General features: G+C 35.8%; 1 protein-coding gene across 1 annotated transcript in view; it reads left to right on the forward strand.

The window, feature by feature from the left end:
* The window catches only part of sfswap (splicing factor SWAP), a 116,052-nt gene that overhangs the window by 913 nt on the left and 100,883 nt on the right, over positions 1-14,256 (forward strand). Inside the window, exons 2-5 of the mRNA XM_073824021.1 lie at positions 987-1,150; positions 6,144-6,275; positions 9,397-9,476; positions 12,982-13,207. Coding sequence (XP_073680122.1) covers positions 987-1,150; positions 6,144-6,275; positions 9,397-9,476; positions 12,982-13,207 — 602 coding nt within the window. The remainder of the gene's footprint in view (positions 1-986; positions 1,151-6,143; positions 6,276-9,396; positions 9,477-12,981; positions 13,208-14,256) is intronic.

Genomic DNA, 14,256 nt, shown 5'->3' on the forward strand with positions numbered 1-14,256 from the left:
CAGCGAATTCACATTAGATTAACCTGCCACTGTAAACCAGTCCGTGCATTAAGGTGGTTCTCACATATAAAGGGATATATGAATTCTGTCTTTGTGCATAGATTGTGCAAGTCTAACATTGTTCTTTTGCAGGAAATATTTTGAACACATAGTCAGTCGAATGTTGCATTCTTTATCTGTTTTGTCTTTTCCCTCCACACTTTTTTCAGTTCGGCTGCAGTCCTGTTAAAAAGTGTTAAAATTGGTAACGAGCCAGGAGTGTGTTGAAACGCAGCGGGTTGCATTGAGCCACCTTAATCTGCATGGATCTGTTTTCTTGTTTCCAATGTGTATGTGTGTGTCTCTCTATCACGTAATGCAGAACTTATTTCCTCAGCAATTAAGGCTAAGGGGTCCCGCCAGGCCCCGATTGCCACCTCATCGCCCACTTCTCTCTTTTGCCGAAGAAACTGGAACTGAGAAGTGGAATACAGGAGCAAGCGCAGGAAAATTTCCTCCATATGGGTTCTTACGGATAGGTATTTATGTGCTCGGGCTTGTGTGGATGTACTTCTTTTACAGTATATGTAGGAATGATGATGGCAGTTGTCTCAAAAAGTCTCAAAAGCTTGGAATGGTTTGTTAAACCATGTAAGGTAAGAGGAGAGTTGTTGTTTGCGTTTTTTTTTTTTCGTTCTTTACTCAGGCCTGTCGCGTCTCTTTATGGTTTCAGTGAAGAATTAGATGGATTTAGTAAGTTTATCATCAAAGTGCACTCATCTGTTGACCTGTGTACCATCTGGAGTGCATCACATACAGTAGGCCGTCTGCTTTTTTTCGCGCCTCCTTGTGCAAACTTTGTAAGCAAAGTAGCATTTTGAAAGAAAAGCATATATGTGTATATTTTTACGCCTTTATTTTTAGGGTTCTTCAATGTGGTGAGTATTTCTTGTATGTAATCCAATGTTAATTTCCTCTCGCCTTTAACCATGTGATTCGTATTGCAGGTACGATGGCCGCGGTCATTTACACGATCTTTCGGAATATGACGCAGGATCGTGGAATCACGATTACCAGCTGTCCGAGGAGGAGGCCAGGATAGAGGCTTTGTGTGATGAGGAGAGGTACCTGGCCATGCACACTGATCTTCTCGAAGAGGAGGCCAGGCAAGGTAAATGCACATTGACCTGTAAATTCCGTCAATCTTTATCATAATTCAAACGTGAAGTTTGTGTCAGCTTGTCCTTGTTTTTGGCTTTATTTTTTGCCATTTTACTTGTGACTCAAGTTTCATGTGGTGTTTGCTCATTTAAGATATCCATGGGTATAACATTATTTATTTACTATGCTTTATTTAGGCAAATACTTTACCTATTACTAAGAGATGACAAAATACTTTTTTTTTAATCTTTATATATATTTTTTATAAATACTTTTTATAATTAAAAAAATTCTAATCAATAATCAAAAAATCTGATAAAAATTAGCCTTTCCATTTTGAGGTGTTATTTGACTCCTTAAAGTGTTTTACAGGGGAATTTTGTTTTTACCTCTGTAATGGCATTTTTCCAACTTTAAAAGTATGTCATCTTTTATGTCATTAAAAAAGTATAATTTATAAGCTTTTTAATTCATAGATTTTTTTTATTAAAACAACAGAAAAAGTACAAGTAGAATAAGAATAAGTTACCAATCGAATTAAATCAATATTAACAAAATTAAATTGAACACAAAAGTGGCTAGTAGGTGTATTTTCATGAGCCTCAGAGGTGGCATGAGTGCAATCAAATTCATAAATTCATGTTGAGATTAATGTTTTAAATATAACATTTTGAATATAGAAATATTAAATTATTTTAATAATTGAAAAGATACTTTAAAAATGAAACCAAAACTGCCAGTAGGTGGCAGCAAGTCACTCATTTAAATACTGAATCATTCATTCATTTGATTTGTTCGAACAGCTGATTCATTCAGAAATGAAGCAAGTGTCTTTATGAATGGGAAATTTAATCATTGACTTACTAGATTTTTTTTATTTTTATTTATTTATTTTTTGTTAAAATGCACGTTCATTCATAAACGAAACACCACTGTGTTTGAATAGACATGCACAGCGGCTCAGTTGTGACTTATTTCAAACTATTTTTGATGACAAAATAGAGCAAAATCATGAAATAGTGTTATAGTCAGGCAATGTAAGTCACTTCATATTGACTTCTTGTTTATTGAACTGTTGTTATAAGTCAATATCTCATTTACAAACTTATTTATTTATGAAAGGATTTGTGAGATATGTCTGTGATACTCAACATTGCAAAAACGCATAGAAACCTTGAAGCTCCCCTGAGCGTGAACACAAATATGCTAATCGGGTCAGTCGCACTGGTGTTCCTAAATATTTTTTTGTAGTCGAACGCAGTAATTTTCAGTCACAATTCAGTTCAAAAAATTATCCATTTAGCGGTTTCAGACATTTAAAGCAGTAGTAAAGCATGAAGAGGCACTTGATAGTGGCAGAGGCAGGAAAAAAAAAGTCATTTTCAGTCGGAAATAATTCTTCTAGCTTGTTTCACGACCAGAGCTCTTCAGTAAACTCTGCTTTTCATGGTTATTGATTTTAGACTGGTGAGGTCAGGCTTTAAGTGCTTTCCTCTAATATTTTTTTGATTGTAGTACATATCAAGAATAGTGAAAGGTACTTGTGCTTGTTTTGTACATGGTGAAGAGCGTAAAACTGACATGATTGAGTTTGTTTTGGAATAAATCATATAAGTTAAGTCCATAGAATGTGAAAGTGTTCGTGACGGGTTATAGTAGCTGTCATGTTAGATGTCCTTATAGATGTAGATGTGTCGGTTAAAACTTGTTCTGAAATGTTTATATTCAAGAATGTGGTTCAGAATGAAGTTTGTACCTTGACTACACCCAACAATTAAACTTTTTAAATCATTGAGGTGCATTTATGTAACACCTGACCTGATTAACACAACATTATAGATATAGATATATTATAGATATATATTATAGATATTACTCATTCAGCCCATTGTCTATACACTCATAAACTATAAACTTCTTTTAGTAATCATGGTAAACATGTTCTGAAACCACAACATGTCTTTCAGCCACATATGTATATATATACACACACACACACACATTTCCTCTAATATCTTATTGATTGTATTACATTTCAAGAATAGTGAAAGGTACTTGTGCTTGTTTTGTACACTCTGGAGAGCGTAAAACTGACATAGCTGAGTTTGTTTTGGAATAAATCAAATAAGTTAAGTCCATAGAAAGTGAAAGTGTTCTTGTCAGGTTATACTAGGTCACCAGATTGGCTACTAGGGTTGTATGGGATACCATAAAAATGACTTACGATACTATACCAGGTGAAGTATCACGATAGCATGCAGTAGCCTATTCTATTAATTTAAAATTCAATTCTACAAAATGAATCAAATTTTCCCCTAAACTTAATAACTGGTTGGGCCACCCTTAGCAGCAACAACTGCAATCAAGCGTTTGCGAAAACTTGCAATGAGTCTGTTACAGCTCTGTGTAGGAATTTTGGCCCACTCATCTTGACAGAATTGTTGTAATTCAGCCACATTGGAGGGTTTTCTAGCATGAACCGCCTTTTTAAGGTCATGCCACAGCATCTCAGTAGGATTCAGGTCAGAACTTTGACTAGGCCACTCCTTAGTCTTCATTTTGTTTTTCTTCAGCCATTCAGAGGTGGATTTGCTGGTGTGTTTTGAATCATTGTCCTGCTGCAGAACCTTCAAAGTTCGCTTCAGCTTGAGGTCACGAACAAATGACCGGACATTGTCCTTCAGGATTTTTTGGAATACAGCAGAATTTATGGTTCCATTAATCGCAGCAAAACAGCCCCAGACCATCACACTACCACCACCATATTTTACTGTTGGTATGATGTTCTTTTTCTGAAATACTGTGTTACTTTTACGCCCGATGTAATCGGACACACACCTTCCAAAAAGTAAACTTTTGTCTTGTCAGTCCACAGAGTATTGTCCCAAAAGTCTTGGGGTTCATCAAGATGTTTTCTAGTAAAACTGAAATGAGCCTTTATGTTCTTTTTGCTCAGCAGCAGTTGTCATCTTGGAACTCTACCATGCAGGCCATTTTTGCCCAGTCTCTTTCTTATGGTGGAGTCATGAACACTGACCTTAACTGAGGCAAGAGAGGCCTGCAGTTCTTTAGATGTGGGGTCTTTTGTGACCTCTTTTGAAACTCTTTTTCCACACAGGGCCATGTGGGTTTGGATTTTGTTTTCCCTTCATAAAAAACCCTTTCATTTAAAAACTGCATGTTGTGTTTGCTGCTATTTTTTTTTTTTTTTAAATAACATCAGATGGTCTGAATCACACCCTGTGTTCTGATAAACTGCAACATGAACAACGACGTGCAAGTGCAACTTCTAATTTCAAACCGAACTGAAGCGTCAGGAAACACTGACTAACATATAAAGCGTATACACAGCCTGTACTACACAAAGCACAGCAGAAAGACATTTTGGCAATCAACTTGTAATGTTTCTGCTGTCGTGCATGTTCAAATGAAAGTTTTAAACAGGGTTCATGCCGTGCATACAACATATCTTAGTCATTATAGATGTAGATGTGTCGGTTAAAGCTTGTTCTGAAATGTTTGTTCAAGAATGTGGTTCAGAATGAAGTTTGTACCTTGACTACACCCAGCAATTCAACTTTTTAAATCATTGAGGCACATTTATGTAACGCCTGACATGATTAACACAAGATAAGCTTTGTATTGCTTCTGATGCACTGAAATATTATTCAAAAATTTAATTGAATTCCAGGTTTGTTTGTGTGCATGAGAGATTTTACAAGGGCATCAATCATAGCTTATACAAATCACTTTTTAGAGCTGAAACTATTTGGTTTAAAAAAAATTTAGAATGTTTTTTCCGTAACTTCTTGGTCGTCGAGTATTGCGCGTTCTTATAACTCAGAATATGCATTAACACGTTCAAAAAGTCCAAAATGATGCTTCTTGGCTCAGTTCACAGTTTAAAATCTTTAAACAGAGGTGTGCAGTGGGAGTAAATTATGATGTCCTTTGCTGTTAGTGTCAGTACACCAGAGTCATTATCTCTGTAGTCATCATGTGGGTTTGCCCTTCAGGGGGAGACCTAACCTCATTAAACTTTTATCAATCTGTCTACATTAACATCCTATAAACTGTAATAAAGCATTGTGATTGTTTAATATTGGATTGTCCTTGTGCTCTATTGCAGTTTTAGTAGTTGTGATTCTGTTGTGAGACCATGAAAGTTAAGAACTCGCTGTGGCTGTTTGGTATGAATAAATGAGGGTTTTAGTTCCAAGTTTTCCAGTTTTAAGTTTTCAGTTTTACGTAAACTGGGTTTTGGTTTTAGGCTAGGGTTTACTGTCAGCTGCGCATGAGAGTAAATACACATTTTGTGCTGAATTTTGCTGATGAACTAGATGTCAAAAAGAGAAATCTAAAGATTATATTTTTTATTAGCTTTTTTTTTTCCATCTGAAAAATATATTTACGAAAGAACCCTTAAAAAAAAATGTGATGGTTTTCACAAAAATATTATGCAATAACTGTTTTCAGCAGCAATGGCTACTGAAAATGTGGCTTTGCCAGCACAGGAATAAATTACTTTTTAAAATATGTTTAAAAGGAAAACAGTTTTTTGTAATGTTAACTTCTTTTCACAATATTAATGTTTTTTATGTGTTTTTGATCAGTTAAATGCAGCCTTGGTGAATGTAAAAGACTTTCAAAAGCATTAAAATTCAGACTAAAATTTGAATGCTGTATGTAAAACAAAAATCAAAACTTCACCCAAGGGATAGAAAAAATATTTTTAAAAGTTAAGCATGTCAGTCTGAATTATTCTTTAATCAGTTTTTTAATCAGTTTTTAAGCCCTTTTAGTGTTGGAGCAGTTTTAAAACAACCATTATATTTTCCCAACATAAATCCATTCATCCAACAGCCAGCTTTACAATGTTTGAAACTTGTGGCAGCTGTAAAATTGTGGAGAAGAATAGAAAGAGAATGTTTGAGAACAATGTGCACTGCAGTTAATTCAGAAGTTACGTTTTTTTTTTTTCATGTGAATCTTTCTATTTGCAGAGGAGGAGTATAAAAGGCTGAGCGAAGCCTTGGCCGATGAAGGCACCTACAACGCAGTGGCCTTCCGTTACAGCGCTGACTACTATGACCCCTCCCAGCCCACTGAGGAAGAGGAGGCCAACAAAGAAGCAGGTGGGATTCGTACAAGTCTAGAAACCACACAACTTCAAAAACCACATACTTACTTTGAAATGCTGCTTGTAAGTCTGCCTGAGGAGATTCGGTTTCTCAGACAAGTTTCTGTGCATACTTTAGCCTCCGAACTTCAAAATGCTCCGGGATGAAAAGAGGCCATTTCCCTTTGGTCAAATAAGTATCGTTTTTGAGCCTCAAGGCACTGAAAAGCTCAAAGTTTTTTAAAGACTGAGTGAGGCAGGCAGTGGATATGCAGAGACTGTTAATGACCAGCAAGGTCCGGCGGTTCACCACTATAGGGTTTTAGCAAAAACATCACACTCCATGGCTGATTGCTTTATAAATACAGGAGCCTGGAATTAGTGAGTCCTCAGAGCTCGTCTCGAGCAGAAATTCGGTGACAAATGAGTTTCTAAAACAAACAGTAATCACCGTCGATGCTTTTGTACTCCTCATTCACACCTGCCCGCTCCAGCACTCTGCGGAGAACAAGACTTGGCCCACGGCGCATAGTCTTTATCCTCCCACTCATTACACAAACACACACACACACACATACACAACTAGTGGCATTGATGTCTTTTTCTTACTGTGACTGTGATGAACTCATAAATTTCATAGGTGCTGAACTGGAAGCCAGACACCTTTCTATCCACCTCGGCATCAGAGGAAGCGCATTCACAATTATCAGCCCCAAAAGTCCTTTCACTGACCATCTGATATTGTCCACAAATTTAGAAAGTACTTTCGGGATGTGACAAGCTCTGATCTGTTTAGCTGGCTTTAGACAACTTTCAAGAATAAGGCCACTCATGTTTTTTAGTTTTTTTTTATCACTCCACCTGGAAATTAAGTCATGTTTACAAGGTACCAGTGCCTAGTAACAAGAAAACCCTCAGGTTAAGAAAACCCATAGTTGTAAGTATATTATTACAAAATAATTTCTTAACTAAAGGTCTTTTGAAGATGCAGTAATTACCTGATTTGCTAGTTTCACGCAGTCTAATCTTTGAATGATATTAGGAATTTTCAGTTTTTCATCATCTCCCGTCTCAATATATGAAGATTTGAACACATTCATTTAATCTCTAGAGCTGCTCTGAGAGTCACTTCACATGCTTTTCACTGTTCCATTTGAGAAAACTGCTGTGAAATACACACTGAAACTAAAATATCTTTAAGACTGCCAAAATAAAGGTTTGGTTTAACTTGAAGAAATTATGACAAAATAATATTACTGTTTTATACTATTTGTACTATTTGGTAAAAAAAAAAAGGTTTTCAGATTATTACGTTTTAAAAATATTGATTACATTGTTAAAGTTTTATTAATCCGTTTCATTAGACATTATTTTTGATGATAAATCTTTATTAAATCATAGAACACAGAATCCATGAAAAATCTAACATTTCTGGAAAAATAAAATGGTTTTTATTAGGGCTCGTCAGTGAACAACGGCTGTGTGTAGTATATACGGCTCAACGTGAAATCACGCACCTGATGGCATTTACCGCTGATTACAGAACCGGCTTTACTGACAAAACGCGCAAGTGATCGGCCGATACGTATCGGTGCATCCCTAGTTTTTATGGTCCCCTGAGAGTCACTTCACTTGCTTTTTACCGTTCCATCTAAGAAAAAACTACTGTCAAATATATACTGAAACTCAAAGGACTTCCAAAATAATGGTTTGGTTTAACTTGAAGAAATTATGACAAATATATTACTGTTTTATACTAAAATGTACGTCTGAAAGAAGTAGTAGTAGTAGTAATAATAATAATAATAATAATAATAATAATAATAATATTTTTAAAGGAATATCATATAACCTTGATATTTTTTCATCCATGTTTTAATTTAAAGTTATGTTGTGCAGCATTTTATTTGGTAAAAAACAAGTTTTTTTGTAAATTGTTTTCAGATTATTATGTTTTAAAAGATTGATTTAATTGTTTAAGTTTTATTAATCAATTTCATAAGACATCATTTATGATGATAAATTTGTATTAAATCATAGAACACAGAATCCACTAAAATCTAAAATTTTAAGGAAAAAAATTTGGATTTCATGGGCCCCTGAATTAAAAATGATCTTACTCTGTAGAGGTTAATTATGAACAAATTAAGTTTACATTTTTTCTCAAGGTCTAAATAACGTGGAGAGCATTTCCATTCCCATTAATGGAAAAGAAATACAGTGATAAATATTGCTATTGTATGATATAAAAAAACATTATGATAAATATTTTTGGCCGTATTGCTCAGTCCTGTTTCTGGGTTATATCTGTGAAATATTCTATGCTTGATGCTTTCAGATGGTCAGAATATCAACTTTCAGCCTGTTATCTAGTGTTATCTGTATACCATTTTTAATGCCAGTCTATTATTGTGGTATAATTTAATCATAAAAAACAAAACAAACAGTGTTTAGTCATTTACATGTCATTCTAATAGTCTTACTGTCTAAATGGGTGGCAATTGGCCAAAATAATCTGCGGTGTAGACCAGACATTATGCCATTTTCTCACTAAGCTTTATGAGACTATGCGAGATGATTTGATTGTTAAGCATAAAAAAATTGAGCATGTGACGTCTTTCTATTTGTTGGATAGGTTTAGAAGAACTATTTGATTTATTAGAGTGACTAATGTGGCACATTGTAACTACTAGATTGGATTATTTCCTCCATTAATGCACCAGCAGTGTGTTTCCATCTTCTGCTCCCATTTCCCTTCACACTGAATTCAGCATCAAATTTTAATTTGGTTTTTACCTGTCTTGGCCAATTCGTGTAGGCAGAGGGTGGAAGAGTGCATAGAGGCAGCAGCGGTAAACAGAGCTGACGGGGCTTGTGGTCTTTCAGAAAGTTGGAGTAACTCAAAATGAAACTTAAAGTGTCTCTGGTTCTTTTAAAGTGCCCTTAGTTAAAGTGTGTGTGTGTGTGTGTGTGTGTGTGTGTGTGTGTGTGTGTGTGTGTGTGTGTGTGTGTGTGTGTTTGAGTGTGTGTGCCTTTCTCTTCCTGCTCTTGAAAGTCTGATTCTTTGTGATTCTTGTGCCATGCCATTCTGATTTTGTATGTTCATTCTGTTTTTCTCACCTTTGCCCTTCTCTCAGATCAAGAGCAGCAGGAGGAAGAGAGCGAGGAGCCGTTTGTGGCGCCCCCTGGCCTCCTCATCCCTCCAGATGTAGAGCTGGTGAGCAGATTATGAAATATACCCATTTCATTAGGGATGCACCAGTAGTACAATTCTGGACGATAGCCATAAGATAACACAGTAATTATTTTCATGTTATGGACTTTAATAGATAAATGGCTTTTGGCTTCTATGGATTCAATACTGTATTGTCTAAATAAAATAAAATCATGCGCTAAAAATGGAACTCATTCAGTATGATAAAGCTAAATGATTAATTTTAAATGCTATATGTGACCCTGGACCACAAAACTAGTCTTAAAGGAGTAGTTCACTTTCAGAACAAAAATGTACAGATAATGTACTCACCCCCTTGTCATTCAAGATGTCCTTCAGTTGTAAAGAAATTATGTTTTTTGAGGAAAACATTTCAGGATTCCTTTCCATATAATGGACTTCTATGGTGCTTCCAAAATGCAGCTTTAAATGAACCTTCCTCCTTAGCTGGGATCATTTAGCACCCTATGAAGCTGCGTTTAAACTGCATTTTGGAAATTTAAACTTAGGGGCACCATAGAAGTCCATTATATGGAGAGAAATCCTGAAATGTTTTCCTCAAAATACATAATTTCTTTACGACTGAAGAAAGAAAGACATGAACATTATCTGTAAATGTTTGTTCTGAAAGTGAACTACTCCTTTAAGTAGCACAGGTATATTTGTAGCAATAACCAAGAATACATTGTATTGGTCAAAATTATATATTTTTTAATGCCAAAAATCATTAAGATATTAAGCAAAGATCATGTTCTATGAAGATATTTTGTAAATTTCCTACTGTAAACCTATCGAAACGTAATTTTTGATTTGTAATATGCATTGCTAAAAACTCAATTTGGACAAATTTATAGGCAGTTTTCTCAATATTTTTTGCACCCTCAGATTGCATATTTTCAAATAGTTCTATCTCGGCCAAATATTGTCCTATTCTAACAAACCATACAACAATGGAAAGCTCATTCATTCAGATTGTTTATAAATGTGTGTATTAGATTAGGGCTGCAACGATTCGTCGACGTTGTCGACAAAAATCGATAATAGAAATAGTCGACAATGAATTTCATTGTCGATGTTGTCGCCAGACAACCGAGTGAGGCATCTTTCTGCCGAGAGTTGCACATACGCAGCTTCTATGCTGAGCGATAACATACAGAAATGGCGGCGTCCAACGCAGCAGCTGCGCGTACCAAAACACGCCCGTTTCACACATACTCCGTCTGCAGTGCGTTTTTTTTTTCCACACCCATGTTAACGGATTAGAACGTTCACAATGTACGGACTGCAAACGCGTTCTGTGTGAAAGCAAAACGAGTCTGTGCTGCTTCTGCACCGCATACGTAACGCGCACGGACTGTAGACGCACTGCAGACTGAGTATGTATGAAACAGGAGTAAAGTTTGGGAGCATTTTAGCCTGCTACGGCGAATTAAAATATTACCTGCATGGTTTGTAAAGCAGTCCTTGCGCATCACGGCAGCACCTCTGTGATACACGAACATTTAAAGAGAAAGCACGTCGGACAGTTGAATGAAACGGAGTTTGGCTGGCCTCGATAAGATTTAAATAACATGGAAGCCAATACGTTTTGTTTTGGATATACATTTTTGTTTACTGTTTTATTGCTGCTGATGGTTTACAGGAAGAAAATGTTTACTTGATTTTAATTTATTTTTTCTTATAAAACAAATGTGCCTGTCCATTAAAAAAATTATAGAGTTTCTTAATTTATGCATTTATGTCTGTACTGACCGAGCACTGTGCCTAATTGGTTTTAGACAGGGCATTTTTATTTACTTTTAGTATGAATTGGCCTATCAGCAGCAAAATATGCATTTTTTATTGAAGTTCCCCCTTCTTTCTTGTGTTCTTTCTATAATTTTCCACATAATTAAAGCAATCTCATGCTAAATTTGAGAAAAATTGAATAATTATCCGATTAGTCGACTAATCGTTTCAATAGTCGGTGACTAGTCGACTATTAAAATAGTCGTTAGTTGCAGCCCTATATTAGATTACAGATTTGTTTTTAATGATTAACTTTAAGTGAGTTAGCAAATAATCACACACTATTAATCATCGGCAATGCAGGTCAACTAAAGGGGTGGTACTAACCCCTTAAGTTTTTGCAAACCTTCTTTTTCCAACATCCTTCATAATATCATATTTTGTGTTTATCAGAAGTAATACAAGTTTGGAACAGCTTGAGGGTAAACAAAATATTGACAGATTTTTCATTTTTGAGCTACTTTGTGAACTACCTCTTTAAGTGAAATGAAAGTCTCTAATATTTTCAGGTAATTTATTATATTCTGCATCCCTACTTGTAATCACCATTACCTACATAATGTTAATTAAATACATACATTTCTATTGTTGGATGTCATAACAAGAGGCCATTTATAACTGTGTGGCAGGTAAAGACTCTATTCTCTGTTCTTTCTGTTCAGAAGTTTCTGATTTTGATTGAGCTATAAAGATCTTCTTTTGTATAACCAGCGTGCACATGATGGGATGCAAACATCAATCTGTACAAACCAGACATCGGCTTTTATCTCGGCAGGATTCCTCGTTTGGGAGCCACACACAATCACTGATCATTTTTTTACTGTGCCTGAAGCTGAAAGCAAGTTGATCCCACCAAATTATACTTCTCTAAAAGCTCAGGAGTCTCAGTGCCCCTCCTTTATCCTCTTAAACCGAGGATTTGTCAGTGCTTTCCCACCAAGGCCTACTGGAAACATGGCAACATAAATACTTCACCATCCAGTGAGCCACTAGCTACACTTTTTGTGGTTGAGGGAGTGATATACGTCTCAAGGTTGAAGGATTAGTTGAAACCTTCAGTTTCTCAGGCTTGAAAAGCCCAATTAGTTTCAAGTCTGTGAGGTTCTTTGAAGGAGCCTTGTGAATTATTAATCTTCAGCGGCTCTGATTACCTTGCTTATTGTACAGCACATAGCTTGAAGCAACAAAAGAATCCGATTTTGAAGACAAACGTTGGGTTGTTTATCTTCAAATTAGCAAGTCATTATTTGACTCACTCTGTCTCTGGGGCTTTGAAAGCAATAGATTCTCTGTTTACCTGGACATTGGAGCTAAAATGCAGCCTTTCGAAAAGTTCTTGTCATGCAATATTCATGCTTCCTTCTAATGAAGGATGTGTGTCATTTGGAGCACTATTGGTGCCATTTGTCATTTAAAATATGGCCTCGCCGTAAATCATCTCAGTGCATGAATATGATTTTGTATGCAGCTTGATAGATTTGTGACTATTTTAAATCTGCATGTGTAGCTGGAAATGAATTAATGACGTCCCTGTTTAGATTCACACTCGCACATAAATTGTTTGTGCGTGAACTGCAGTAGCTAGAAAATCCTGCGCCCCAAGTCATTGATGATAAATGTTTTATACGCATGTTTCCTTATTTTTAAAATGGCATTTTCTCCTATAAGCTTAATCAGATTTTCAGTCTTGTTTACCCCATTTCTTTGCCATCTATTTCAGCCGGCGACCACCAAGACGCACGCCATTATCGAGCGCACCGCCAACTTTGTATGCAAGCAGGGGGCCCAATTTGAAATTGTGCTGAAGGCGAAGCAGTCTGGGAACTCGCAGTTTGATTTCCTGCGGTTCGACCACTACCTGAACCCTTACTACAAACATATTTTACGAGCTATGAAGGAGGGGAGATACACACCGGCATCAGAGAGCAAGCAGGACCAGAAGGAGGGTAAGTTTTTCATGTGTTACAGTTTATGAATTTGACATGAAATGTTGACCCCCTGTATTTCCTCCTATATAAAGATCGGTTTTCTAGAACATCTAAAAGAGAAGATGCTCTAGAAAAGATTCTAGAAATTCTAGAAAAGATGATGTTCTTTGGTTTTACTGTTATCGCTCTTTGATTTTTGTAAAATGTCTGATTTGCCCTGGTATAGAACAGCCACTTTTCATAAATTTAGCTCACTAGATAACATGAAATGTATATTTTTTTGCTTCAAAACACACTACCATTCAAAATTTTGGGGTTAGTACGATTTTTTTTTTTTAAAGAAATTAATATTTTTGTTTAGCAAAGATCCATTAATTTGATCGAAAGTCAAGGACTTGCACATCATTCCAAAAAAATTCAATCAAATGCTGAAAAAAGTATCACCAATTCCTGAAACAAAATATTAAACGGCACACTTGTTTTCAATATTGATCATAATAAGACATGTTTTTGAGCACCAAATCAGCATATTAGAATAAATTCTGAGTAATGGCTGCTAAACTTTCGCTTTGCCATCAGGAATAAATTACATTTATTAAAAAACTGTAATCATTTTTTTACAGTATTAGTGGTTTTACTCAATTTCTGATCAAATAAATGCAGCCTTGTGGAGTATAAAGAGATAAGGTCTGAAATTAACAAGGGCTTGTGGCACAAATGCCATGAAAATGAATAAAAATGCCCTATCAATTCAAGACGAAGGGGCAAAAAAAATCCCCTGCACAATTAAACAATGTATTACAGCTTGTGCAATTAAAATGAAATGTGAAACTGAATGAAAATGGTTAATTCGCATAATTACGTTTAGATACGCTCACACTGCATTAGCTTTTACACACTGTTGTACTTGTGCAGCGTTGAGCCTTATAACCATTCAAACTGATTTCTGTTGAACTTAGGAATCCTTTGGCTAATCAGAGGCACTTAATTAGTCAGTGCTAAAAACGCAGGAGCTGTGTTGAAGCCAGAATTTGACGTGCCCAAAACGAAACCGAAACGTTTTACAT

Source organism: Garra rufa, chromosome 19, assembly GCF_049309525.1.
Source record: "Garra rufa chromosome 19, GarRuf1.0, whole genome shotgun sequence".
NCBI classification, from domain to species: Eukaryota; Metazoa; Chordata; class Actinopteri; order Cypriniformes; family Cyprinidae; genus Garra; species Garra rufa.